This window comes from Caretta caretta, chromosome 3, assembly GCF_965140235.1.
Source record: "Caretta caretta isolate rCarCar2 chromosome 3, rCarCar1.hap1, whole genome shotgun sequence".
NCBI lineage: Eukaryota > Metazoa > Chordata > Testudines > Cheloniidae > Caretta > Caretta caretta.
Window position 1 is genome coordinate 8,490,424 of NC_134208.1, and position 26,935 is coordinate 8,517,358.

The 26,935-nt window shown below is 42.9% G+C and overlaps 1 protein-coding gene across 3 annotated transcripts in view; it reads right to left on the reverse strand.

Moving 5' to 3' along the window:
- INTS9 (integrator complex subunit 9) overlaps positions 1-26,935 on the reverse strand; it is an 82,222-nt gene that overhangs the window by 16,371 nt on the left and 38,916 nt on the right. For all 3 annotated transcript variants that reach the window (XM_048845824.2, XM_048845827.2, XM_048845825.2), the window contains 6 exons: positions 25,986-26,097; positions 19,251-19,431; positions 17,246-17,306; positions 5,169-5,340; positions 2,057-2,181; positions 364-531 (listed from right to left, as the gene is read on the reverse strand). In XM_048845824.2, coding sequence (XP_048701781.1) covers positions 364-531; positions 2,057-2,181; positions 5,169-5,340; positions 17,246-17,306; positions 19,251-19,431; positions 25,986-26,097 — 819 coding nt within the window. The remainder of the gene's footprint in view (positions 1-363; positions 532-2,056; positions 2,182-5,168; positions 5,341-17,245; positions 17,307-19,250; positions 19,432-25,985; positions 26,098-26,935) is intronic.

A 26,935-nucleotide genomic window follows, 5' to 3' on the forward strand; every position in this document is an offset into this window, starting at 1 on the left:
AGTGCCTCAGTTTACCCATCTTTTAAATGTGGATTGTATTTGGCAACCTCACCGGGGTCCACAGAGGATTAACATACGTATGATGTGCTTTGAAGTGTGACGTCCTTGCAAAGGATAATTAACATTTTTAGTTTTCCCACAGTGATTCCGTCAACCTTAAGTTATTCACACTGTGAACACCCTCTCATGAGTACCTCTCATTCTGGCCTTCTGCTTAGTGGGAAGTGCTTTGCACCTTCATATGCAATATAAGTCTCATGTGTAACACCTTTCTGTTTGAAGAGACTACAAACACGGAGCATCAGGACCAATGTGGTGTTAGACAGCAAGGGGCCACCATGCTGTTTTCCTTTAGTCACTCACTTCTGGCATGATTTCAATCTTCTCATAGCGCCGCTTGAACGGGAGACTCAGCACCTCTGCTCTGCGGTAGGACATTGCCGGCGGCTGGCAGTCTATCATCAGGTCTGTGCGATGGGACTGGGTGGGTGGAGGCTGGGTGTACTGCTCTGGACAAACCACATGGAGAGGCTAGAAGAGGAGAGAGGATGGTGGTGAAGATAGACGTCCAACTGTCAATGTGCAGGGCCCTAGAAGGTGTATATAATGCAAGTACTGACACTGCAATTATAAGGTTTGTAACATGGTTGTACATTAGTAATATACCTTAGTTGTGTTCCAGTAGCACCTAGACGCCCTTAATCAGGATTGGAGTCAGCAGTTCAGGGCTGGGACAGTTGTTATGTGTTTATATAGTGCCTAGCACAGTGGACCCTGACTGGTGTCCTAAGGCAGCATTTGAATACAAATAAATGTCAATAGTTATGCCAGGTGCTGTACAAACAAAACTGAAGACAGTCCCAAAAACCTTTAACTCGAAATAGGGACAAAATGCCACAGGTGGCTGTAGAATACAAGGGAGTGGAGAGTGGGAAGATAAGGGTGACAGTAGGAGGAATATATGGTTGCATATATTAGCCAAACAGACAATTTGGAGGCTTCATAGATTTTTTTAAAACTAGATATATTAACAGATCACTAATAGGCTGTTTACTACAGGGGTCATGGTAGAGGCGTGAGTCTGATGGACAAGGCAGTGTCTGTGAGAACTGATCAGAGGAGGAGGACATGCCACACCGAAGGGCAACATGGAAGAAGGTGCTGGTGGAAGAAGCGAACAGTGGAATCTGCCATCATTCATGGAGTGAAGGGGAAGATAGCCAATCATCTCTTCACATTGCGATGTTGTTCTTTCACAGCTCTTCACACTATCGTGCGTGTTGGATGTGCTGAAGAGGGGGCCAATAGAAGAACCCAACAGGAGGAGGGGTGGGGGTAACATGATTGAAGGGATGAACCAGGAAGAAAATTTTAGCAGCAATATTTTGAATAGAAAGGGGTGGGGTGAGGTGAATGCCGGGAAGACTGAAGAGGAGACTGTGGTAGCCAAGGTGGGAGATGTCAGTCTGAACAAGAGCTCTGGCAGTCTGGCCGGAGATAAAAAAGGAAGCAGCAGGATTTGGATATGACCTGGATGTGCAGGCCCAGAAAGTACAGTGTCCGTATCAAAGAGGAAGCTGTGATTATAGGTCTGAGGGACCAGGGGATGGTGGAGTTAACTGAAGTTAATGAAGCTGAGGTATCTCAGCACACCTTGTACTTTTGGGACATAAATACTTAGCACACACATCCAGGGCATATTTAAACAAGCAGGAAAGATTCAACAGGAAAAATGATTGTGTTTATAAACTGCTAAGAGGCTCAATCTTGGAAATGTGTGATGTTTTATGCTACATACCTACTGTTACTTTGCATAGGGAGCCGTTAAATGTTTAAAGTCCACTGTCTGGAGATTGGTGGCCATTTTGTACACATTTCAGTGCAGGCTGTTAGAAGAGGAGGCATATGCTGTGTGCTCTCTTATAGAGACTTGGCAAAACCAGAAAACACAAAGAGTCATTTCTTTAATATAAAGATCATCCACAGTGAAAGTATCCATTGGGTGGGTGGGTGTAGGTTTATAAACATAAAGGGAAGGCAAGAGAGATTTCATTACCTGGACTTCTTTGAGTAACTTGGACACCTGAATAAAATTCAGCCTTGTGTCAATGGGGCAGTAAACGCATTTCATAGCCAGAGGTTGATAAGGAGCTAGTGCATCCAAATACGAAAAGTCAGGCTCTGGAAGAGAGGGAAAAAAATGCAGAAGATATTTGATGTCTCAAGAATATTGCCAAAATTCCTCTCCCTATCACCACACCCTAGTCTAGACGGGCTGTCATTTGGCAATGTTAATTCACTTATGGATTTCTCTTTTTTCTCCCCCAGTTATTTTCAGTTAATTTGATGAAAATTATGCCCACAATTAGTCTTAGCTCAATCAAGCAGCAGAGCAGCACCATTTCATCTGAAAGCATTATTGCCTGCTTTTTCTATAACAAATTTAATCAAGACAAAAACAGCATCTCTTAGTTTTAATCAGATCCTAAAAAAAAAAAAAAAAAGAGAGAGCACAATTTACCATTTTTCAGTATCACAAACCCACCTGAGTGGCCTGGTTTCTCAGCCTGACAAAAATCCAACACAAACACTTCATATTTGAAGATGATTTTGCATCAGTATCACCTTCAGCAAATACATTTTCACCATTTTCCTCATAATTACTCCTTTTAGTTTCGGCTGGGTGTCAGTATTAGACTCATGGAAGAATAAGGAACTATTCACCACATATTCTACCATAACCCTAGTGGATCTGTAGAGAACTGGATAACTCAGGGCAGCTCGTAATAGGATACTCACCTTTTTTACCCCCATGCTACCAGTGCATTCTAGCACAGGTAGTAGTGGCTGAAAGCTGTTGCCATCAGATGGCTGTTCTGCAGCTTATATGTGATTTTTGGTAGTGACCTCAAACTAGTTTCTAGGGGATCGGTGCTTCCTCACTAAACCCACAATGGCTGGTACTAACTGGCATCCTTGTTGGGCATGTACTTAAAGAGAGCCAGAAACTTTCCCCAAACTTCCACCACACTCCTAGGTCTTGTCTGCGCTAGTAAAATTCGGATCCATAGTTTTCCACCCGGGTAACAATTGCAGAAGTGTAAGTACAGCCCTGACACCGATTCAGAACAGAGTTAGGAGACATGGTGGTAAAAACCCAAACAAACACACCCCCAACTCTTGTGGATTACTTCTTCCACCATTACTTGCACCTGTGGAGAACAATGGGAGGGAATCTGGCAGTGAGGCACAATGCTGGGTTGTGCCCCAATCTCACTGGAGGGAACACTGGTGGAAGGATGTGGAAAAGCTTGCTCCATCACTGCCCTACCCGTGTTTCGAGAATAGGCTGTTCTTCGCAGGGCTGTCAATGACACCCTGACTGAACTCAACTCACTACAAGAAACCATAGCAGACGCAATGCTGCATATCTCAGGAGGCCTCAGGTAGGCTGGGTCAGGGCCAAGCTTTGGCCACCAGCTTTAGGGTCTCCTAATAGCATTGTGAAGCAGCTATATAAATAAGAGAACCTACTCTATTTTTGCAGATGTCAGAATGACTCCATTTTAGTATCTGACGGGACAACTGCTTCTCCTCGCAGGAAGGCTCAGAATGAAACACCTTCTCACTAAGGGCCAGATTCCGATACCCTTGCTCATGTTGGGTAATACCTGACTGCATGAGTAGTTCCATTAATTTCCATGGGACTAACTGTGGAGTAAGGTACTAATCAACATAAGGACATCAGAACTTGGCCCTAAATGAAGAAATCCGGAATAGGCGTGAGGTACGGTATTTCCAAAGTGGTATGCTCCTATATGGCAGCATTGTCAGCTATTGGAATCAGGGCTAAAGCAGTTAATGATGGAGTGACTACCCAGATAACACTGAATATGGTACAAAAACCCACAGCCAGTCACTCAGGAGGGCTCATGCTTTGCTTCCAAATAGGCCTCTGCTGGCTTTCATTAGTGACAAAATGTAGTGTCTGTTTAATATGGGGACTATGTCCTGCCTTTTCAACCGGGATGAACGTGACCATCTACAGAGCCTCCCATCTCCTCTCCCTATTTTGATCTTGTCCCAAGACCTTACCCTTTTATCTACGTGTTTGATATTGCCACCCATCACCATAGTATCAGGGCACCTTCCACAGAAAAAAACAGAGTCTCTAGAACTTTTACCAATACAGGGAAAGAACTCTGCTTGGGGCAGGGTTGGTGGAAAGGCTCTCTCACAGAGGAAGGCTTTGCAACATTTCTTAACGATGGTCAAACTCTAATCACCTCTGGAAGATTGTTCTCCTCAGAGGATGTTTCCTTCCCAGCTCTCATGTGCTTTGTCCTGGGCTTTGGGATCTGCATTGTCACAGAGGAATGCACCTGTGTCGGTAGTTCATAGATCACAATCAGCCTTTGCCACAGCTGGGGCTTGATCCATTAATTGCTTTGAAAATTAGGCCTTAAACTAGCCTTAAACTAGCATCGGAAGCTGACTGTGGGAATGTGGAAGGACTTGAGCACAGGTTTGCTCTCAGTGCCTGAGCCAGGGCGACAGTAGGCTGCCCCGTTCTGGACAAGCTGGAACCTGTGTATCATCTTCACATTCAGCTTCAGATACAGTCAGCTAAAGTAATCCAGACTGGAGGTGACAACTCATAGATCACTGTGGCTAGGTCCCCGGCCACAAGGTAGGAATGAGGTTTCCTAGCAAGCTGGAGGTAAAGGGAGGCATTTTGGAAACTGAGTCTACCTGGTCAGCCCAGAGTAGCAAGAAGTCTGAGAGGACCCTGAGGTTTTGTACCACTTTGATGAATAAGGGCTGTATGCTTTTGATGGAAGTTGAAGACAAAGTCTTGGCCAGCTCATCAAAGCATTTCCCTTTTTCAATCAGCATTGCTTCTGTCTTGGCAGGGTTCAGCTTGAGCCAACTGCTCTTCATCCAAGAGCTGACCTCTTGAAGGCATTTTACTGCAGTACATACAAAGATCTTGCTTACAAAAGGCAAGGACTGGCTATGCAGGGCTAATGGGAATGAAATGCAGTATAAATTATTTGTCACTGATGTCAGTCCTGAGAGCCTCACTTGAACAAGCTCCTACTGAAGTCATCAAACCGGGGAACGAGGGAGGCCCTGGGAATCTGGTCCAACAAGAACTTATGACTTACCTGTAAATATAACAGTGTTAAGGCTAGATTTTCCCCACAGTTCCATAAAGTGCACCACATCCCCAAACCTGAGGGAGGGATGTCCAGTGAACACAACACATGGCTGTTTGAAATCGTTGCTGAAGTCTCCATGGATACTGGGATAGTGCTTCAGTTTGTTTGTCTGAATGAGCTGAAATAAAATAATAATGAGACTTTACTAACTTTTTGCACATCTATGCTTGGCTATTATTATATTATTGTGTGTTTGTGCATATACATAGACACAAACACACACACATGAATACGCACCCTCACCCGAATATATGGCTGGTTATTTATAATATATTACCCGGCTCACTCCCATATATTCCATAGGACTTGAGCTCATTGAGTCAGTGCTGCAGTAAACGTTCTGAGGGAGGTGTGTCTGGAGAGCCAAGCACAGGACTGGAGCTGGGAACTTCAGAGTGATGCTCCTGACCTCCTGTCATACTATTCTGAGGTGTGGCTCTGCAGAGGTTCCACGTGAAGTGCTTCTCAATGATTTCCAGAGTAAAGTGACCTCAGTTTACTGGTAAAAAGCTGCTCTTTCTAGCTGCTGTCCCACCGAACACATTATGGGGTCCGAGAGTTAACGTGGGTTCTTTGCATGTTAAGTTAATGCTGAGAGATTCTGCCCTCAGCGACATCTGTCACTACTGGATTCAGATGTAACAGATTTAAATCACAGGAAACTCTTCTGATGAGCTACAAGAAGGAACAGACTCCAGCTTGCCCTCTCTTAGATAGGTTGGCTCTGCCAGACTAAAAGCAATGCAGTAACAATTCCTTTTTCCCCTAAGAAGAAAAGGAAGGTCAGCCAACTATGACTGAATACACACAGGGAACAGATCTCCTTAGTAAGATGGTGCAAAGTTTATGAAGGCACTTTTCAGAGTAGAGCTTTGCTTTATTTCCACTGCCTCTGGTTTCTCCATCTGTAAAATGAGGATCCAAATTGCCCAGAGTGTTGGGAGGAAACTGGATTTAATAAATAAATGTATCCTCTGGACACAATCTGATTAGATTCTCTCCATACTCATATGCCCCATCACCAGTCAGTATATAAAAGAGCGGGGGCTCTTAATTTAAACCCCCCTGAACACACAGTGCTGTCTGCTGCCAAGTGTAGCAGTCATTCAGGTGGTAGGAATTTGCAACACAGCACAATTTCCAAAAGCATCTGTGTTATTCTACAGAAATCCTGTACAATCCTGCTTGTGAGTGAATGGCAACTTGCATACCATGACTTATAGCCGAAGACCTTCATTCTGGACACCGGTCTTCATTGTATTACATTCGATTTTAGAAGAGAAACCAAGAGGAAGAGTGTGTTAAAATAAGCATCTCATGGTCTTTCACTGCTGTAACTCTTGCCTTTCCAGAGCTCAGCTCCCTTTTATTTATCTATCATCTCTCGCCGTGTTATGTTTAACTCAGACTCTAAGCTTCTTGGGGCAGCACTGATCACATTTTTGTACTGCTAAGCAACATGAATGCCCATGCTGTCGATCATCAACACTTATGGGGTACACAATATCTGAAGAAGAAATAAAAACCATCATCCACCTACAAGTTCTGGACGTTGTTACTCAGGTTCAGCAGCAATGAACACTGCAACCGGTCAAGAAACCTGTAGTCAGTGAAGTACTGACGCAACACAGAAACTTGCCCTCAGTTCCAGGTTAGGAAAGAAGCCCGGCTACACATTGCACAAATAAGTACCTTCCCCTCTTCTCTCACTTCCCACCGTCCCCCCTTTTCAGCTTCTTCTAAAAGGGCTTTCTGGCACAATTTTGTCTTTGATTTGTTTGGCCGTTGGTTTGCCTGCCTGCTGCCGCACAAGCAATGTAACACTACACTGCAGCACACAAATGGATCACAAGCAGGGTTTGACTGGCAGCACTATCTTTGGGGTCTGATGTACAGGATGACACTTCAAGCAGGTCCAGTCCATCAGATTTGCCACTTGGGCTCTTGGATCATAGAGAATTAACCACGTCATCATAGAGAAAGGGCTTATGACTTTCTCCACGTCTTTGCAATATGCAAGTCTGAGGCACCCCACCTCCTGCAACTTGACAATAATATCAAATTCCAATTCAGCTTTTAAATGGAAAATTTAAATAATGCACCCAATGACTGCTGTGCCAGTTAATATGCACTCAGTCTTGCAAACACTCCTACAATTAAGCTGGTAAAGATTTCTGATTGAAGCATCTGGAGTGCAATATTTGGAATCTGAATGTTGCCTCCAGTAATAAGAGCTGGCTGCAGAGATGCTTAGCAGACAATACGCAAAACAAGTTTTATCCTGTAAATGATCGGAATCTAATAGGGAAACAGTTCCAAAAGCTAACTGCGGCACATGTCAGAGCTATGTCAAAATCCTAAACCTGAAGTTGTAAATCTTGTTTCAGTGGAGTACGTGTGGAATTTCTACTCTGGAAACCAAAGTGGATTTGTGATGTGCCACAGAGCCAGGGAAAGGCTCCAGGAAAATTGCAGTAATTACTGACATTCCTATGACTGGCATTTATAGAATACCTTTCTTCCAAAGATCCCACATCACTCCACTAGTACACAGCTCCACAATCTCCCAGTCTACTATAACATTTACACACAGCACTCAAAGCTTTGCTATGCACTGGGGGAACCATTAAGTCAGAAGATTATCAAAGACCTGGCTTATTTTATCTGCATATGTTTAGTTGCATACACATGTGATGTACTGTCAAATGTATCTCTATAAATGTACGCAAATTCTAGATTGTTCAAGATTATGTGATCATTTAATTTGTTGTGCGACTCTGGCCATCTCACCTGTACTCTGCTCACTAATCCACCTTCCAAGCCCCTGAGCACCTTCAAAGCAGCTTCTTGTGCTTATCATGAGGGCCATAGATTCTTTAAATGATCACAAATGTCTTGGGTCTTGGTTTTATATCTCCAGCAGCACTGTATCCTCCAGCACAGTACCTAAGAACAGCCATACTGGATCAGATCAAAGGTCCATCCAGCCCAGTGTCTGATCTTCTGACAGTGGCTAATGCCAGGTACCCCTCAGGGAACGAACAGAATGGGTAATCATCAAGTATGGGGGCATTCATTCAGGACTGATTCAAGAGGCTGCCACTTACTGAATCCCCACCACTGTTCCTTGCAGCACGGTGTGCTTCATGGAGGTCCCAACAAGATATTGACCAGGCCTCCTCCAAGTTGTGATATCTGATGAAACCATGGCCTGAGGTAGTATGACTGCAGGCCATACATAAAAACATTAGAGACCTCGCACACATGAGAAACACCTGGTTGCTTGATAATCTCTGGAATGATCCATTCTAATTATTCAACCAGGAAAAAAAAAAAAGAGGGCGGGGGGAGAAAATTAAATCTGTAAAATGGGCCTAACAACAAATACTTACTTCTCTGCCTCACCAGGGTATTAGGGGGATTTAATTGGTGAATATTTGTAAATGTCTTTGAGATCTGAAGAGAAAATGGGCTACATGAAAACATTTGAAAACGTCTAAGATAAGAGAACAGTCTGCAGTGCACTTCTAGCCATGTTTGTCCCAGGACAGAGAGACCAGGTAGATGAGGCAATGTCTTTCATTGGCCCAACTTCAGCTGGTGAAAGAGACCAGCTTTTTCACTTACACGGAAGAGCGCCTGTAATCTTGAAGGCTTGTCTCTTTCTCCAGCAAAAGTTGGTCTAATAAAAAGACATTACCTGACCCACCTTGTCTCTTTAATATAGAGAAGTATAACAATGATCAGCAAACCATGTTAAAAACGGCACTGTCTGCAACAAGCCAGGGTCAGCAGCGTTGGTGGTGCTTATCCAATCTGTATCTCCAAAATTGCGTCTTGAAGCTTTAGCTTTCAGCAGCATGAAACATTTAGGACCTCTCTTTCTGTGGAAAGATTCTTTATTGACTGAAAGCTTAAGAGATAAGAGACAGTAAAATGTATTGAATCTAAACTATGATGGTTTTTTTGTTGTGCGGTTTTTTTTAAAAAAAATCCCAAATGGCTAAGCTTCCCTTTAAAGTAGTAGACATGATTTACGGGGTCAGTAACTGCAACTATTAACTGGATAAATCTATGTAACCATTGTGTACCCTTTGTTCAGCAAAGCCAAAATTTATAGCCATTTATTTTGTGTGCGTTCTGCATCCAAAAATTCTGATAGCTATGCCTCTATTTTATCAAGGTAGATACGCTGGAGGGGAGGGATAGGATACAGAAGGACCTAGACAAATTGGAGGATTGGGCCAAAAGAAATCTGATGAGGTTCAATAAGGATAAGTGCAGGGTCCTGCACTTAGGACGGAAGAACCCAATGCACCGCTACAGACTAGGGACCGAATGGCTAGGCAGCAGTTCTGCGGAAAAGGACCTAGGGGTGACAGTGGACGAGAAGCTGGATATGAGTCAGCAGTGTGCCCTTGTTGCCAAGAAGGCCAATGGCATTTTGGGATGTATAAGTAGGGGCATAGCGAGCAGATCGAGGGACGTGATCGTTCCCCTCTATTCGACATTGGTGAGGCCTCATCTGGAGTACTGTGTCCAGTTTTGGGCCCCACACTACAAGAAGGATGTGGATAAATTGGAGAGAGTCCAGTGAAGGGCAACAAAAATGATTAGGGGTCTAGAACACATGACTTATGAGGAGAGGCTGAGGGAGCTGGGATTGTTTAGCCTGCAGAAGAGAAGAATGAGGGGGGATTTGATAGCTGCTTTCAACTACCTGAAAGGGGGTTCCAAAGAGGATGGCTCTAGACTGTTCTCAATGGTAGCAGATGACAGAACGAGGAGTAATGGTCTCAAGTTGCAGTGGGGGAGGTTTAGATTGGATATTAGGAAAAACTTTTTCACTAAGAGGGTGGTGAAACACTGGAATGCGTTACCTAGGGAGGTGGTAGAATCTCCTTCCTTAGAGGTTTTTAAGGTCAGGCTTGACAAAGCCCTGGCTGGGATGATTTAACTGGGAATTGGTCCTGCTTCGAGCAGGGGGTTGGACTAGATGACCTTCAGGGGTCCCTTCCAACCCTGATATTCTATGATTCTATGATTCTAAGCAGGGAGGGAGTGACGCATGTGTTACTTCATCTTCCTTGTCCCCTCTATAGGCCACCTCTAACAGAGGCCTTTTGCTGTAGAATCGACCGTTCCTCCTGTGTCACTTAATTCCTGGTATTTATTGTTTTGAGTATGATGCGCTGGAGCCAGGATATGAAGGAAGGAAACAAAGATCAAGCTGAAGAATGCTAGTTTTTCCGTAGTAAACGATCCAAATTACTTCCACCCTAGCTACTTGCAGTCAAAAAACAATAGCCTATTTTCTAGCCATTTCTCCTTGGCAGTGAATTAAGCTAGTTTGGAGTACGGCACTCTTATTTCAGAATAAGAGCATCCATACATGAAGTTAAAGCAAGAATGGTTAAACCGCTCTAAACTCACACCCTACCTTATTCCAGATTAATTTTCATGTGTAGTCAAGCCCTTAGTCACAGTTGAAAATTGTGTTTCTGGACTAGAGTCAAAGCAGCGTCCTGGAGGTAAAAGACTCCATCCATCTCTCTTTACTAATCCCCTAAACTCAAAACGTTTGTTACATTTTGTTTTTAACTTGGTAGAGGCTTCTAAAGTTGCCTCAGTACAAGCTCTTAGCCCTTCCAGTCACAAAAACTGCTTGTGAAAACAAAACTGGTACAGCTGTATGAACATAGGCGAGAACTGTCCAGATATTGGTCATCCCTTTTTGAATGTTTTCCCATCATATTGCCCTTTCCATACCTCTGTTCTTCCTCCTGACAAATTACTGGCAGATACTAACTTCCTTGCAGCAGAGACTTGGGGCTTGTCTACACTACCGTGCGGGGTAGATCTAAGATATGCAACTTCAGCTATGTGAATAGCATAGCTGAAGTCAACATACTTAGATCTACTTCCAGCGGTGTCTTCACTGCGGTATATCGACAGTTGATGCTCTCCCGTCAACTCCGCTTGCATTCCTTGTTCTGGTGGAGTACCAGAATCGATGGGAGAGCGTTCAGCGGTCAATTTATTGCGTCTATGCTAGATCTGATAAATAGAGCCCCGCTGGATCGATCGCTGCCTGCCGACCTGGTGGGTAGTGTAGACAAGCCCTTGCAGACCCAGCCATTATGGAGAAGCTCACTTAAAAACCTTCCCATTTAACTGCTGCTCCAGTAAAGGAAAACAGCAGATTTTCAAAGCTGCTCAAGGCATTTGAACATCCAGTTTCCATTAATTTTATTACTAGGTCGCTTTGAAAATCTTAGCCTATGTTTCTTGCTTGCAATAGTGGAAGAGTGGGATTCTCTGTACAATCAATTCAGTGACATTAGGAAACAGATCACTTTCCAGGAGAACAACAAAGTCTATGTAATGACCAAGGGGAGGAGACATGCTAAATATCTACAATTACATGGAAGACATAAACAACAAGGAGGGAGAGGAAGTGTTTAGGGTGCTCTGAGGGGTAGAATTCCATGTCCATTTTATGTCATCCCATCTCACAAAGGATACAGCAGAAATAAGGGGGTTCAGAGACCAGTGATGAGAGTTAGAGGCTTGGAGAGAGTGAGCAGATTGGAAAGGCTTAGTTTACAGAGGAGACAGAAGAGGGGATAGGGCCAAGGTGTATGAATGGTAGAGAAGGTAAGTCAGGTACTTCTATTTACTTTCTCATATAATAAGAGTAATGGGACAGTCAAGCAATGAAATGTTAAAGGCAACACATTGGCAACTGATAAAAGGAAATAAACACTTTTCACACTATGCATAAACCACCTGGGTAACTCATTGCCCCCAAGGTATTGCCCCAAAGACAGAAGCTTAGGATGACAAAAACCAAAAAAAGAACTAGACATTTATCTGGGTAATGAGAACTTCCGGTTTCAGGAGCAGACTGGACTCTGCTGCCTATACTGTATTTGTTTGTGGATAGAGGGCATCAGTTTCCAGGACTGCCCTCTCCCACTGGCAAACAGCACCAAGCACATTGCTGCTGCTCATCTAAATAACTAACGTGTATTTGAGTAATTTCTCTTACTCTATTCTCCCAAAGATGCTCTGAGCTCATCAACTGATCTCTGTTCAAATGCGATAAACCTACCATTGAAAAAAGCACCACACAATTATTCTATCAGCATCCTATCTAAATGCTGTTTCCATACAAGTGATAATTTAATTCCTGTTTCTGATACTCATTAACAATGCCCTTGAAGTTCCCTTTGAACAGTCCCCTTCCTGTGAAATGATTGATTCATGGATTTAAAAAGAAATTGTGTATCCACATACACACACACAGAGGAAGGATGGTTTAGTGGTTAGGACTCTAACCTAGAACTTGAGAGAACTGGGTTCAAGTCCTTGCTCCATCACAGGTACTGCCTGTATGACCTTGGGCAAGTCAGTTAGCCTCTGTGCCGCTGATCCCCCTCTGTACAGTGGGAACATGAGTACTTCCCTACCTCACAGAGGCCATATAAATGCCTTGCACAGATATTCACACACTGCCTCAATTACCAGAGTTTTTTCCTTTTTTTATATTTTTTCAGTCTAGCGAAAACCACCAAAATCAAACCAGATGCACCTCCACCCCTTTTACACAGCATGGTAATATTAAACCAGCAGAGGACATAGGAGCACAATCAGAAGGATTGGGTTGCAGATCAGGGAACCAATCAGGGTAGTAGCGGATAATAGCATTTGGATAGCTTTCAGGGAGGCAAAGAGTAAACAAATGCACAGTGGAGAGCCCTGGAGCCTGCACACGGATGTGGAAGTGCTTTGGGGGGGTGGGTTGTAGGTGTTTACTGGTTTTTTTTAATAAAGTTGGATCCATGTATTTTATAAAATAAAAGAAAGCAAACTTGGGGGCTATAAATCTGATCTGTGTGTTTTCCTGAAGTGCACCTCACTCCAGTAATTTATGACCTTACCAGAAGCCCTAGATCAGCAGTTTTCGAACTTTTTGAGCTCAGCTGAGCTCCCCCCCTCTTTTGAGTTACAATTTTTGGTTACCCCACCTCCCAACCCAGATAAAATGAGGTGAGTCGGGGGTGGAGGTGGTGTGTGGCTGGCCCAAGCTGCCTGGCATTGCTGCTCACTCCCATGAACGGGGGCACACCTCACAGTTTGAAAACCTCTGCCCTAGATGAAATGGCAGACTCATCATGCACTTTTTTCAATGTGCCTGAGCACTTGTCACCACTGTAAAACCTGTATTTGCAAAGTGGTTAGTAAACGACAGGAATTAGCAATGAAGAGACCCATTAGATCCTTGATTCCAACACCAGGGGCCAGCAGAAGACAGTTCAAATCCCCAGGGCACGCACCAGTTGCAGCTACAAACCCCTCATTTGTGTTCGAGGACATTACCGTGGGATCAGCAGTACTCACTATATTATTTGTCCTTATTCATTACTTGTATTACCATAGTGCCTAGAAGCCCTAGTCAGTGACCAGGATCCCAGAGTGGTAGGCACTGTACAAACACAGAACAAAACAATGGCCTGTCTATACCCGTAACAGTCCCAGTCAGGTCATTCCCGCAATGCATACCGTTTATCATCAGAAGCCTGATCCAAAGCCCACTGTAGTAAATCTTTCTATTGATTTCACTGGACTGTATCAGGGGTATAAATTATTCCCACCTCCATAATCAGACTGTGTTGAAGTGAATTACCTGAGTTTTTACGAGATAGTGCTACAGCATCCTTATACGCTGTGGTGTTAATATAACAGTTTGGAATTAAATTGTTGCTGTTTATAGTAATTCCTGGAATAAAGACACTGTTTTAGCTGTAACATATCCTCACCACTGTCCCCAGGGTGATTTTACTGCTTCTTTTGTAGGTGAGGGGAGAAAGGTATTTTATATTAAAAGCCAGTGAAACTGACAGTCTAGGCTGCAGGCAAAGAATTTTTAGCTCAGATCCATGGTTCATATGGGTTTTGAGAGGTCTTAGACCACAGGAACTTTCTTACTGGGATAGATCAATCTCTCATCTTAACACTGGAAATATTCTAACTGTAACTCACAATTTTCAGAGATCAGAGTAATTAACTTAATCTACACACGGAGCTGACAAATTTGTTAACAGCAGTAAAGTAGTTTGGGGGTATCTGATTATCAACAGGCTACCCAAGAAATTAAAGACACTCCACTAAAATCAGAGGATGCAGTTAACACAGCATAAACATACACCCACCCATCATGACAGACTTAATTAATCCACCCTTTGATGGTGGATGTTTTTTCACCAAGCAGTTTATTGTGTGTTGTGGAAAAAAGTTGTGAAGCCTTAAAACCTTTGGTAGGCGGTAGCATACGGAGAAACAGAAGGCACTTCAGAGACATTCTATGGACCAACAAGGACACTTTGGAAAGCAGAGAGATGCAGGGTAAATTAGGAAGTATGGCTGGAGTGTCTTGCACTCTGAGAGTAGGCTTTGGAACTTAATTTACTAGGGTAAGTTTTTAAGAACAGTGTGTGGGTGTTAGCTATGGAAGTTTCCATTATTCTTGATTCCCTGCATACCCTGCTTGAAATATAGTCCAGCACCTGGAAAGAGTGAATGCTAGGGACCAGATCCTACTCCTATTCAATGGAAACGTTGTGACTATTAAGCCTACAAAGTGTACCCCTATTGCAAACTCATATAAAAAGTATATAAAAGTTCATAAGATGATACAATAACCAAGAAAAACAGGTCAAGTTGTTTACAACACAATGTTGTAACAAGTGCAAGAGAACCAGACAAAGAAGCCAGATTAGTTTAAATCAAGACGGCCACGCTGATAAAATCCAAGGACTGCTGAAATTAAGCTTGGTAAAAACAAACAAACAAACCAGAAGATGTGGAATCACAAGTTAATAGACCAAAATTGGTGTGACAGCTCTGAGGCCTAATTGCTGGACAAAATAATGAGGGCAATGAACTAGGATGCCCACTTTTCCCCCTTTTGGGTTTCTTAAAGAGAGACTTTGGAAAAGACTTGTTCAGATCAGTTCTCCCACTCATCTCCCGACCCCACCTTGCATCTTAGCCCATCCCCCTGAACTGCCACTCATTTCGACTCATCTAAAGGACTTTCTTCCTGAGAGAAAGGCTGGCTGGCTGGCCTGAAGCTTGTTCAAGGAATTTTGTTGTCACCTGTGAGTGCTGAAAGGCATCACGTTATCATGACATCCAATCGTTAGCCCATCAGTGGGGATTTGCAAATGCCAGCACTGCAGAGGCATATAAGGTCCTGCTTCATTTTCCCTGCCCTTGTTGTGTTATTTTCTGCCCCCCTTTGATTCCTTTTAGCCTCTCTCTCACTCTCTTGGCTTTTCATCAAATCCTGAAGTCAACTAAACTGTATTCATCCAAGCCTGCCCTATTTAAGAAGAAAAGATCCAATCCGACGACTCCCAAACCAGATCATAAGCCAGGATCCAAACAGCAGATGTCGTGGCCGACTTGACAGCCAAAAACATTCACTCATAGCTAACCAGCAGTCCAGCGTTTCAAAATCCATCAACAAAAGCCATATTTCATCCATCTTTTCTACTGTCTCTTCTCCACCTTGTGTCTGTTAAGAACAGGATAAGTAAATGCCTGCTACACATCAGGACTGAGTAAAATTAATCCTTTCTTCATCAAAGAAAGGTTGTTCTGAAAATAAGACTGATATTTTGCCTCCAAAAGGAGAAAGTCACAATCACGATTAAAGCCTATGTTTATTTTGCATAATCACTCAATCACAGCTTCAATATAAAGGTCTACTTTAATTTCTTGTTCCTTCTTGTGTTTAATCAATAAACTTTTAATTTGAATAAATGTTTTTGTGCATTTGCCAAGTAACCAAGTAAAACCAAGGCCCCCTTTTTAAAATAACTCCAAACCTACCTGATATCGGACAGTGAAAGAGTTTATAAACACCTTTAAGATCAATATCCATATCACAGGAACCTACAAGGCCCTTAAAGCAAGATATACAGGTGGTGGACAGTGGAGATTTCCAATCCATTACCAAGGATGGGTCACTGATCAAACCCCTCATTAGAGCAAAAGACTGTGGTGTTGGTCAAGGCGTTTAATCTGAGGCCTCCACCTGTGTGACTGCAGCTATGCACATTCAAGCATTTACACATGTTTTTGAGCACAAGTGATGGACTTTATACACACAAGCCAGCCTACAAAATGTGCATGCGCAAAATGGCTCAATTTCTGATATAAGATAGATAGAGGTTCTTCTGAAAATTTAGCCTTTTTCTCTCAGAAAGCCACCTCTACCTGCACTCATCAATCCTCACCCCTGTGCCTCCCGTTCACTCTAATTGGAGTTGTATTGGTTCCCATCAATACATGGATTCTCTATAGAAGTCTCTTTGAAGGTAGAAGTTCACATCTATTTAAGTGCCACATCTATTTAAGTTTTGCTCCCGAGATGCACATCTTGATTCTGCAAGGATCCTAAAGGGCCAGCAGTCAAGCAACCTTACTTGCTTCAGCACCATGCTCACCCAGGACACTTCTTTGCAAATAGCAGACAACACTGAGCACTTATGATTTAAGCTCCTTGTATACCGATAAGGCATCTTGAAATATAGGATTAATAGTTTCTTAACACTAGACAACATGAGTGCCCATCAATTAGGAAGGTAGCTTCATCCCCAACAGCAAGGTTTCATCTCCATGCACTTTGAGATTAGTGGCTTGGTTTGAACAAAGAGCATATTTCTACTCAGAGTTCCATAAGGGCAAACAAACGTGTTGATATCAGACCCCTTTCCACAAAGGCAGATAAAATGGATGAGTGCATAATGGTACATTCTGACATCTTCCTCCCCAAAACCTATTTTTATAAATAATGGAACGAAAGCCAAATTGCGTGACCCACGGTAAAAAGGACTATTTCACAGATCCAAAAGAATTAGTCACAGAAAGAGAATGGGCTCATGGAGCTCTGGCTTTTAGGAAGCCACCTAATCTTGGCACTGATCACACATGGTGCCTCCGCAGTTGCTTACCTCAGCATGAGGAAAGGGGGGTTCCGGGAGATAAACCTTCGTCTGTTTATTATGACACAGCCTTTAAAAGGAGGGGAAAAAACGTGGATTAGAGACGTGCAGGAAAACATACTGCAGTATCTGCTGCCATCTACCGTTAAGATTTTCTGGACAGTCATCCCACTTCCGTGACCTGAAGCAGCACAAAGCCTCGCACTTTAACAGGGGGCACTGGAAGATGCCTGGGGGGTGGGTATTATGATCTAAAGAAGGTGTACGTCAGTACAGGGCTGAAATTGCTTTAGAACCATTTTATAATAACTAGAGTCCTCTTGCCTGTGAAAATGGATATGTTATTCAGTATTCACTGACATCTTACATACAGTAGGACCTCACCGATTCTCATTCAATATCCTGCAAACCCCAATAACCCTCACAAAAAATCCAAAGGTTTCAACTGTCTTCTCAAAGATTTCACCCCTTCCATTTGCCGTAAACTAGTCCCCCTGTATACATTTCATTATTGTGGGTATAAGGCTATCAAACTGCCTCTCTCAGCCCTCTAGGATGTTCACTGTCATTGGCTATTTTGCGTCAAGGGTTCCTTTCCCAAAGTAGATATTAAAAGCTATTGCCTGACTTCAGCAAGATCATTTGATTCATTCTGTCTTGGGAGGTGGAATAAAAGAGCAGATATGGCAGCGGTCTAGGTGATGATGGTGGACAAAGCCCTTGGTCTAGCAGACTATCGTGGGATTGTCAGACAGGAATCCCTCAGTTCTAACCCCAACTCTATCTGTGGTTTTAGAGACGTCACAACCTCTGCCACGGTTTTCTGTGAACAAGGTATATTTTACCTATTAAGGATGTCTGAGGATTAGTACTGTTTCTACTGACTTTTGAAGATAAATTACAGTATAAGTAGGATTAAAGTATGTTTTAATCTTGTCTTGAATAATAAATATTCTAGAATTTCAGTAAACTATTAAGTATCTGACTTCTGCAAACTATATGTAATTGACAAAAGAAGATTTCCACTTGCATGCTACGCTTTGTGCTGCCATACCACTGTACGCGCTAAAAAAAGTTTTTTTACTAACCAGTCTTGCAATTTTATAGCACCTATGTACATAGGAATCACTTGATTCAAACTATGTATATAGGAATCACTTAATTCACTATTAAAGTACAGCCACTAGTCAAATAAAATACAGCAGCTGTTTAACTGCAGTACTATTCAAACTATGTAAATAGGAATCACTTAATTCACTAGTAAAGTATAGCCACTAGTCAAATAAAATACAGCAGCTGTTTAACTGCAGCACTATTCAATGGGCATAAATTTAGAATACCTACGCTGAAATTTGGTTAGGGTCCAAAAGCTAGATTCCCCTACTCTTGCTTAAAGTAGCATGGCCTCTTAATCCATCAGATTTTATCCTTTCCTTATCCAAATACTTCCAGAAGAATTCACTCAGCTCAATTTCTCCCAGTGCACCTTGTTTTTCTGTCTTCCAGATTGGAAGATCTCTGAGGCATGGATTATCTTATTTGTGTCGTACAGGATCTTATTATTGCTTAACAAATACATAATAATCACAAGTGGTCAGGCCCTCAGTTCTATGACTCATCCGAATTAGGAATATAAAGAAACCTCACCAGTTTGTGTAGTTGGATTGCTGTATGCTCCTTGGAGCATTGAGTGAGACTCACAAAGGGCAAGAAAAAGGCATCTGAAAGTCACTCTGAGGAAGTGCATCATTTACTCATTGGCTCTGAGTGCCAATGTCAAACATATCGATGTTTTTTAAACAGATTTAACATACAGACTACTGGAATGAATGCCACCCTAATTATAGGGCACCTTTGCTCACCAATTCCTGTAACTGAAAAAGCGTGTACATAATTCCGATCTCGTGTATATCCAGAATGACAGAATCTGCAGCTATCAGCACTCACTATGCACACGTTTACTGTAATGTGTACGGTGGAATCCAGCCTGACAGAGTAGCCCACTAATACTTACCACTCGGCAAAGATCTGGGAGAACTCCAGGGAGCTGTTGGCAACAGGTGAGATGAAGTAAAAGGGGACATTGGAGAGTCCTGCAGAGTCGATGTACTGATACAGACACTCCAGCAGGTCATATATCACTCCAGAAGGATAACATGGAACCAGGACGTTTCCTCCATTCCGGACAGTCATAGCTTGAGGGAGAAAGAGAAGGGAGAATTAACAGGTTTCAAAAAGTGCTTTTCAGCCCAAAAAGCTCTGCAGGGCACAGAAAAGCAGCTATCTAGATAACTGGTGCACAACATGTTGCTTAACAGAGTGAGTGATGTGTGCAGACAGATTTCTGACCCCTCAAGACTTCACAGCCTTAAGTGGGACAAAATCAGATCCTCCTCCTGCAAAAGCACAGCTTTGAGCAAAAGGAGCTTCTGTTAGCCCTGGGACCTATGCTACACACTTGCGCTTGTCTGACACTCCATCCAGTAGAGGGCAGTGCTGCACCAGTACACAAGAGGAGAAATTTTGACTGAGGAAACTGACAAAAGACACCCCTAACATAAAAAACGCTCAATAAATCTACTTGTGTCCATGCTGAAGAGCTGTTCTTTGGTCTCATCTGAAAGATCCCATACCCTGTAAATTGTTTTGTATTCAATTCTGCTATTTCAGACAAATGGCTGAGGATTTTAATTTGTGGTTAGAAAGTCTAGTTCTTTCAAACCTGACCCAGCCTCCCCAAACATGAAGGGATTTTCCTTTCTAAAGTTGCAAATGCTTCTAAATTCCTTCAACACAACAGGAGCAGCTGCAAAAGGTGTCAGCTGTATAAGTCATGGGCAGGCAGAGAACAAGTGGAAAATAAAAATAATTTTCCTGTGCAATCTAGACAGATCTGAGTACGGCACAGTAAGGAAGCCCAGGAGAAACACGTTATTCCTCTGGCTGCACGCAGCTACAGAACTGCTGTAGCACCTTATGACAAAGCATTTCTCCCTTGTTAATCTCAATGAGATTGTTAATCTCGTTAATGTTAATCTCGTTGCCGAACTGGGATTTCTTCTGTGGCCACAGGGCAAAACCCATCTACGCTGACGTTAATTGAAATGCAGAAGCAGTAATATTATGCATCAAAGCATTAAACAAAAACCCGTGAAAGAGCTGGAACTGCATATATTAAATCTTGCTATAATTACTTCTGTGACTTCAATTTGTTGACAAACTCAGATGGGCAAAGATCTAGCACTTTAGGGATATTGCTGCCCAACCTGCCAGATTTTTAAAGGTATTTAGTTGCCTAAAGAAGCACGTGGGCACTTTTGAAAATGCCACCTACGTGCCTAGGTGCCCAACTTCAAGTAGGAGTTGCATTTACTACATACTGTTTTCGACAATGGGTCAGAGAGGCCTTTCCCAGTATTTATCAGAGCTGTATTACACATCAGTGAAGGTCAGGAAGAGGACTGGGGTTACTGTCCTCTGCTAGGTCACATGCAAAGTCTAATACTTCATTTTGATAACCATGAATAAAAATAATCGTCCTTTGCATTTCTACAGCATCACCCTGCAGGAGGCCAAAGCACTTTCTAACATTTAAGTCTCACAACACTCCCGTGAGGCAGACAAGTATACATTCCTCATCTGGAAAATGGGCACCGGTGGAGGTACAGGGAGGTTAAGGTTTTCAAAGACAGCTGGGGGAAGTTTAAGATTAAATCCTTTAGCTGGTTTTAAAAACAATCTCAACCTAAGGAGCTGGGTGACTATAGGCAAGACGTGCTGGAGCCAAGAACAGAGCCCAGAACTTCTCACACCTAGCCCTCGACGTCAGGATTGGATGACACTGCCTCCCATTCTTCCCAATTTAAACATGGAGGAAAATGGCACCTTCAGCTTGAGCATGGATTTAAACCAGGGACAGGATTATGCCAGGATTTGGCAGAAGCATATTAAAGTTTTCGAAGAAGCTTAACGGGCTCTGTAAAAAAGTGTGGATAATGCCCTTGTGGGCTGGCGTGGCACTGTCAGTGTGTCCCACCTTTGCGTCCCCTGACTGAGGTGGCAACAGGTTTGCTTTAACAGCCCAGGGTAAGGAGAATCCCCCACCACCATTGACAAAATAGCACGTCACATTTTAATAAGGTTCTAGGTCAATAATCAGTTTAGAAAGTCCTCACATCAGGACCCTGGTGCAGAGCTCCCAATACCACAAAAAAAGTCTCTTGTCTGGTTGGGCTGGTCTCCTGGAGCCGGAGGCCATGTCTACATCCCAGAATTATGTTGGCCTAATTTATGTCGGCATACAGCCACCGCAGTTATTAAGTTGCTTGCGTACATGCACGCTTGGCTCCTTGTGTCAGCGGTGCACGTTGTCAGGAGGAGCGCTTGAATGGTCAGCGTGGAGCATTGTGAGATAGCTCCTGGAGGCCAGTAACAGCCAACGTAAGCAACGTGGTGTCTACGCTGACATTGTGTTGACCTAATTGCATCGACTGTGAGGCGACACGGCTGGCCGAGGTGGGGTTACTAAATCGATGCAGAGAGACACTTATGTCAGTTGGAGCCAAATTTAAGTGAAGACCCTTCCAAACAGCTAGGCCGATGCAAGGCAGCTTATGTCAAGCTGTGTGGTGCAGCCAGGCCTGAGACACAAACCACATCCCACTGCAGCCCGCGTGGCTTCTACTCCCCTCTCTTGCTCACCTTCCTGTTCAAACAGCCCAGCTCTAGGGCGGGCATGGCCTCCTGGATTACACCCCAGGCTATGTCGGCCACAGGCTCCGGTCTGTCCCTTAAAGGGGTAGTAAGCTCCTTCACAGTCTCAGAGTTTACAGGCTATGGCAAGAATCTCTTCCAGTTATAACATCTAATAAATCTAGTCTGCTTTCATTTCTTCCTCAGACAGGGTGAGCTATAGCACAATTTTAACGATCCCTTAAGTACAGTTCACGTGCAGAGCTCTATCTTATTCACAGCTCAGTGTTTTAAGTCTTAAGTTTATTCCTAAAAAACATCTTATGGCTATAAGCTGCATGTCTGGCTGACGTGACGTGTTAGAGGTGACAGCTGAAAGTGGGGCTGATGGGAAATTCACTGCCTCACTTGGATTTCTCCTTTTCCTTTTGTAGATGTTTCTCTCCATTTTGGTTTAACTGTGCCTGACTGCTTTCATTCAGTTGTCTCTCTGAGTATTACATTGTTCATGAGATGTAGAGGGCATGACAGATAACGAAACAAGTGAGCTGTAGATTTGCAGTGGTTTGCATAAACATTGTTGGTTCTGTCTATCCAGATGTTGGTTCAATAGGTATCACTTGTTTGCACAGTGTCAGTTACTTGCCTATACAGTGCCTAGAACAACTCGACCCTAATCCATGACTGGGGTTCTAACGTGCTACCATAAATGAAATATTAAGAGTGAACCCCTAGCACCTGTAAAACAGGGGCACTCAGACCAGCTGAAAGGCTTCACAAATGCATTGTTCTGTACACACTACAGCTGGACAGGAAACATTTTTCTCATCCTACAACAAATCTGAGATTTAAAAAGGTTTCCCATTTCGCACTGGGAGGAAATCAAGAATTTTGGGCAATTTTTTGCAAAAACAGCAATATATCCCCACCCCAGAATAGTTAAAAGCCCAAGAATTAGAGCCCTCTCCTGGGATGTGGGAGACCCAGGTTCAAGTTCCTATTCCAAAACTGGCAGAGCAGGGACTTGACCCTGGGACACCCACCTTAGCTACTGGCTATTCTAGGGTGAGGCTCTCTCTAGAATTCCACCCTGCACCTGAGAAACCTTCTTGAAAGTGTCATCAACCCAGATATGCTCTCATGAAAAATTTCAGTTGTGACAAACTAGCATTTTCCTACGAAAACCTTCAGTCAAAAACCTGTGCCAGACCACTGTCTTTGAGTTGCACCTCTTTGAATATTACATTCTGAGATGTAGAGGGCATGACAGACAATTAAACATGTGAGCTGTACACCCTGCAGTGGTTTGCATAAACATTGTTGGGTCTTTCTATCCAGATGTTGGTTCAACACATATCATTTATTTGCATAGTGTCAGTTAAAGGCCTACAGAACTGGACCCTAATCCATGTCTCTGTAACACACAAGTCTGCTCTCAGATACACCAGGGTGACTTCTACAGATGCCAATAAGTGAATGTGTGTATCTGAAAGCAGAGATTTGAGCCCAATTTATCTTGACGATGTACTCACAATTTAATATAGTATTATAATCGTGGCATTTCAAATTTAATCTCATTCAGTAACTCCATAATAAGTTGGTTCAATTTACAACTCAAAACAAGATACTTGACTTTCAAACAGCTGCCGGTGCAAGGTCAAGCCGGCATCTGAATAAAAACACATCCACAGAAAGAGTCTGGAAATTTTGCTGATGATGCCCAAGGCAATGAAAATACAAGTCCATTTTGCATAGCTGCAGTGTATTGGTGCAGCAGCGCTGAGCACTGTAAAAAGTGGTTTGTCAGTAAGCTAATATGACCTGGAAGACAAGCTCAGGGTGGGGAATCATGCATGGGACCCTAATAATGGGAGTTGGGAGTTTAAGCCACAGAGTGTTGTGACAAAAATGAAAACTGAGCTCAAGGTGAAGCTTTTGCAGTTACACTTCTGATCTTAGCTACACTTTAATAGTCACAAACATGCCATTATTTTAGGGTATTGGAAATGGAATAAAATGTGTGTCTGCTTTAAAATTTAACTACTATATTATGATCTGTTTGTGCAGTTCCCTGAGCAGCTCGCAAACGGGAGCTTTATAAAAATTATTATTGTGGTCAACAGCCCTGCCAATTCAACTGGTTTTCTCAGTAGCCGGTTGCTTTTGGGGCCTTTCTACAGGTCTACTGGGAAGCTGGACCAGTGTATGACTCTTTCTGGTGTCAGGCTGGGTGGGAAGGGATTTCATACTATTTGTGTGCTAACAAACAGCCCTGGCATTAAAATGTTTTAAAGTCATCTTCTGTTTTCCCAGGCCCTCTCATATTTTTTGCTAAGCCCAAGATGGAATCCCCACGTTCTCAGGGGGCAGACTTTGAACAAACGTTTTCCTTGTTTGTTTTTAATGCTTTTCAAATGTCTCATTTCACCAAGTTCAAGACTGAAGCTGGCTGGGAGACCTTCCCCAGTCAACCTCAGAACTGTTCAGGTGGTTCCGAAAAAATTTTGTTTTTTGGATCTCTGACATTTCTATATATAAAACTTTAAGATAGATGGTTTGACATTTCTACATTTCCTTCAGACATGATAATTTAGGGAGTAGAAACACTGAAATTTGTTGCTTTCTTCCTCTCATGACTTATAAAAATAATAATATTGGAAATACAACAAACTTTACATTTATGCAGTATGCACATGTATATACAGCACCTATCACATAACAAAATGTAAGCAATTCACAGCTTTTAATGCTCAGTGACCATTATGATCACATAATATGACCCCCTGTGTAATACAAGCCATAGAATTTCATCCACTAATTCCCATAGCAAGGCCAATGTCCTGTGGTTGAACGGAAGCATATATCTCTTTTAGAAAGACATCTGATCTTGACGTAAAAACTTCAAGTGGTGGAGAATTCAGCAAATCCCTTGGTCAACAACTTGCCCTCTAACTAGAATTATATCCCCACATCAGGATTTTGAGATAGAGAGTCTTTAAAGTGGGAGGGAACATCCATCTAGTGATTTTGTCCTTGAATTTATGCATGGGTGAGAATTTACAATTTACTGCTTCTGCCAGAAGGAGTTGGCAAGCAGGAGCCAAGATTCCTGGGTTCTGTTTCCAACTCTGCCACAGGCTTCTTTTGTGACCTTAGGCAAGTCACCTAACATCTGTGCCTCAGGTTTCCCCAACTGTAAAATGGGGCTAATGATACTGGTTTACCTAACTATGGTGGTATGAGGTTAGTTTATTTAGGTTTCTAGCCCTTTGAGTTTCTCACTATACAAGAGTGAAGTTGTTATTTTTGTTACAACCCTGACCTCCTTCAAAATATATAGTTTACAATAAAGCTGTTTGCTAGAAGAACAGGCAGAAGCAGCAGAACATCTGTGAGGAGAAACCATGAGGACAGGGAAGTAACCACAGAAAGGGACTAGGTAGGGGGGAGAAGAGAAAGGGGAAAAAAGTCAGATATATTCCAAACAGGTTGGGAAATGCTGCAATTCACACTCTGATGTTACAGCTTGCAATTAGCAGCTTTTGCAGCTGTGAAAGCTTGTGATTAGATTTAATATTTCTGTGGTCTATAAATATATATAAAATAAAAAATAAAGAAGATTGTACAGTTTGCTTCTGATATATTTTCAAACCAGGTGTAAGAAAAGAAACAAAGTCATAAAAACGGTGTGCAAGGATTTTACACTGGCTGAGATACAGGAAGGAAAAAGCAATATTTCAGCTGGGATGTCTATTCAAAGCCTAGGCAACACGTAGTCGGTTGGCAGCGAGGCTGCATATTTAGCAAACCAAAAGCAGCAGATGATTAAATCTCATTAAACCTGCTCCATTCCAAACCATTTCAGGTACAACCTGTGTCTCTTAAGGCTCTTTATTAATGACATCAGGAGCACATCGTAAAATCTAAACAGCTAGTTTTATGCCAGAAGATATAGTCAGGCAACTTACTCAGTTCCAGGAATCACCGAATTATTTCCCACCAAAAGCAATGAATAAGATTATAAAATAAGTAAAGTGCTTCTTACAAAGCGACCTACCCAGGTTACTGCAGAACTCCCCCACCATGCCATCGGGGTTAGCAGTGGGAATCTGGGTAAGCCCCGTCAGAATGAGAACATCACTGTTTTTAAGAGAAGCCTGGTCCATGGCCTGAAATAGAATGAAGTGAAGTAAATTCAGTAACAGCCACAGCACAGACGTTCCCTGTTTTACAGTAAGAGAAGGACTGGCAAAGTAACTCAACACAGCATAATCAACACAGAGATTATGGAACAATTTAACTTCTGGCCTTCCTGCATCTGTAGAGATGCAACAAAAGCTAAACAGAAGCTTAGAATCAGAGATTAGGGTTGGAAGACACCTCAGGAGGTCATCTGGTTCTAGTCCACGCCCCTGCTCAAAGCAGGAGCAACCCCCAACTAAATCATCATCCCAGCCAGGGCTTTGTCAAGCTGGGCCTTAAAAACCTCTAAGGATGGAGATTCCACCACCTCCCTAGGTAACCCACTGCAGTGCTTCACCACCCTCCTAGTGAAATAGTGTTTCCTAATAGCCAACCTAGACCTCCCCCACTGCAACTTGAGACCATTGCTCCTTGTTCTGTCATCTGCCACCACTGAGAACAGCCGAGCTCCATCCTCTTTGGAACTCCCCTTCAGGTAGTTGAAAGCTGCTATCAAATCCCCCCTCACTCTTGTATAGCCATGTCGGTATCTGCCAAGAGAAGTCATGTGATTGAGCTAGAACTAGCCCCCTCTGAAAGTAGCATCCTCAACAGATTAATCATCTTGCGGCCTTAGGAGCTGACAGCGTGGCTGAAATGTTAATACTAAACATTTCTGAAGATGTAATGCAGGAAGCGTATTGCTCCACAGACTGCACTGGCTTCCAGCTAGGTTTCAAGCACAGTTCAAGGTGTTAACTTTGATCTGTAAAAACACATATTGCTTCGGTCTTGGGAACCTCCTTCTCTCCTGGGAGATAGAAG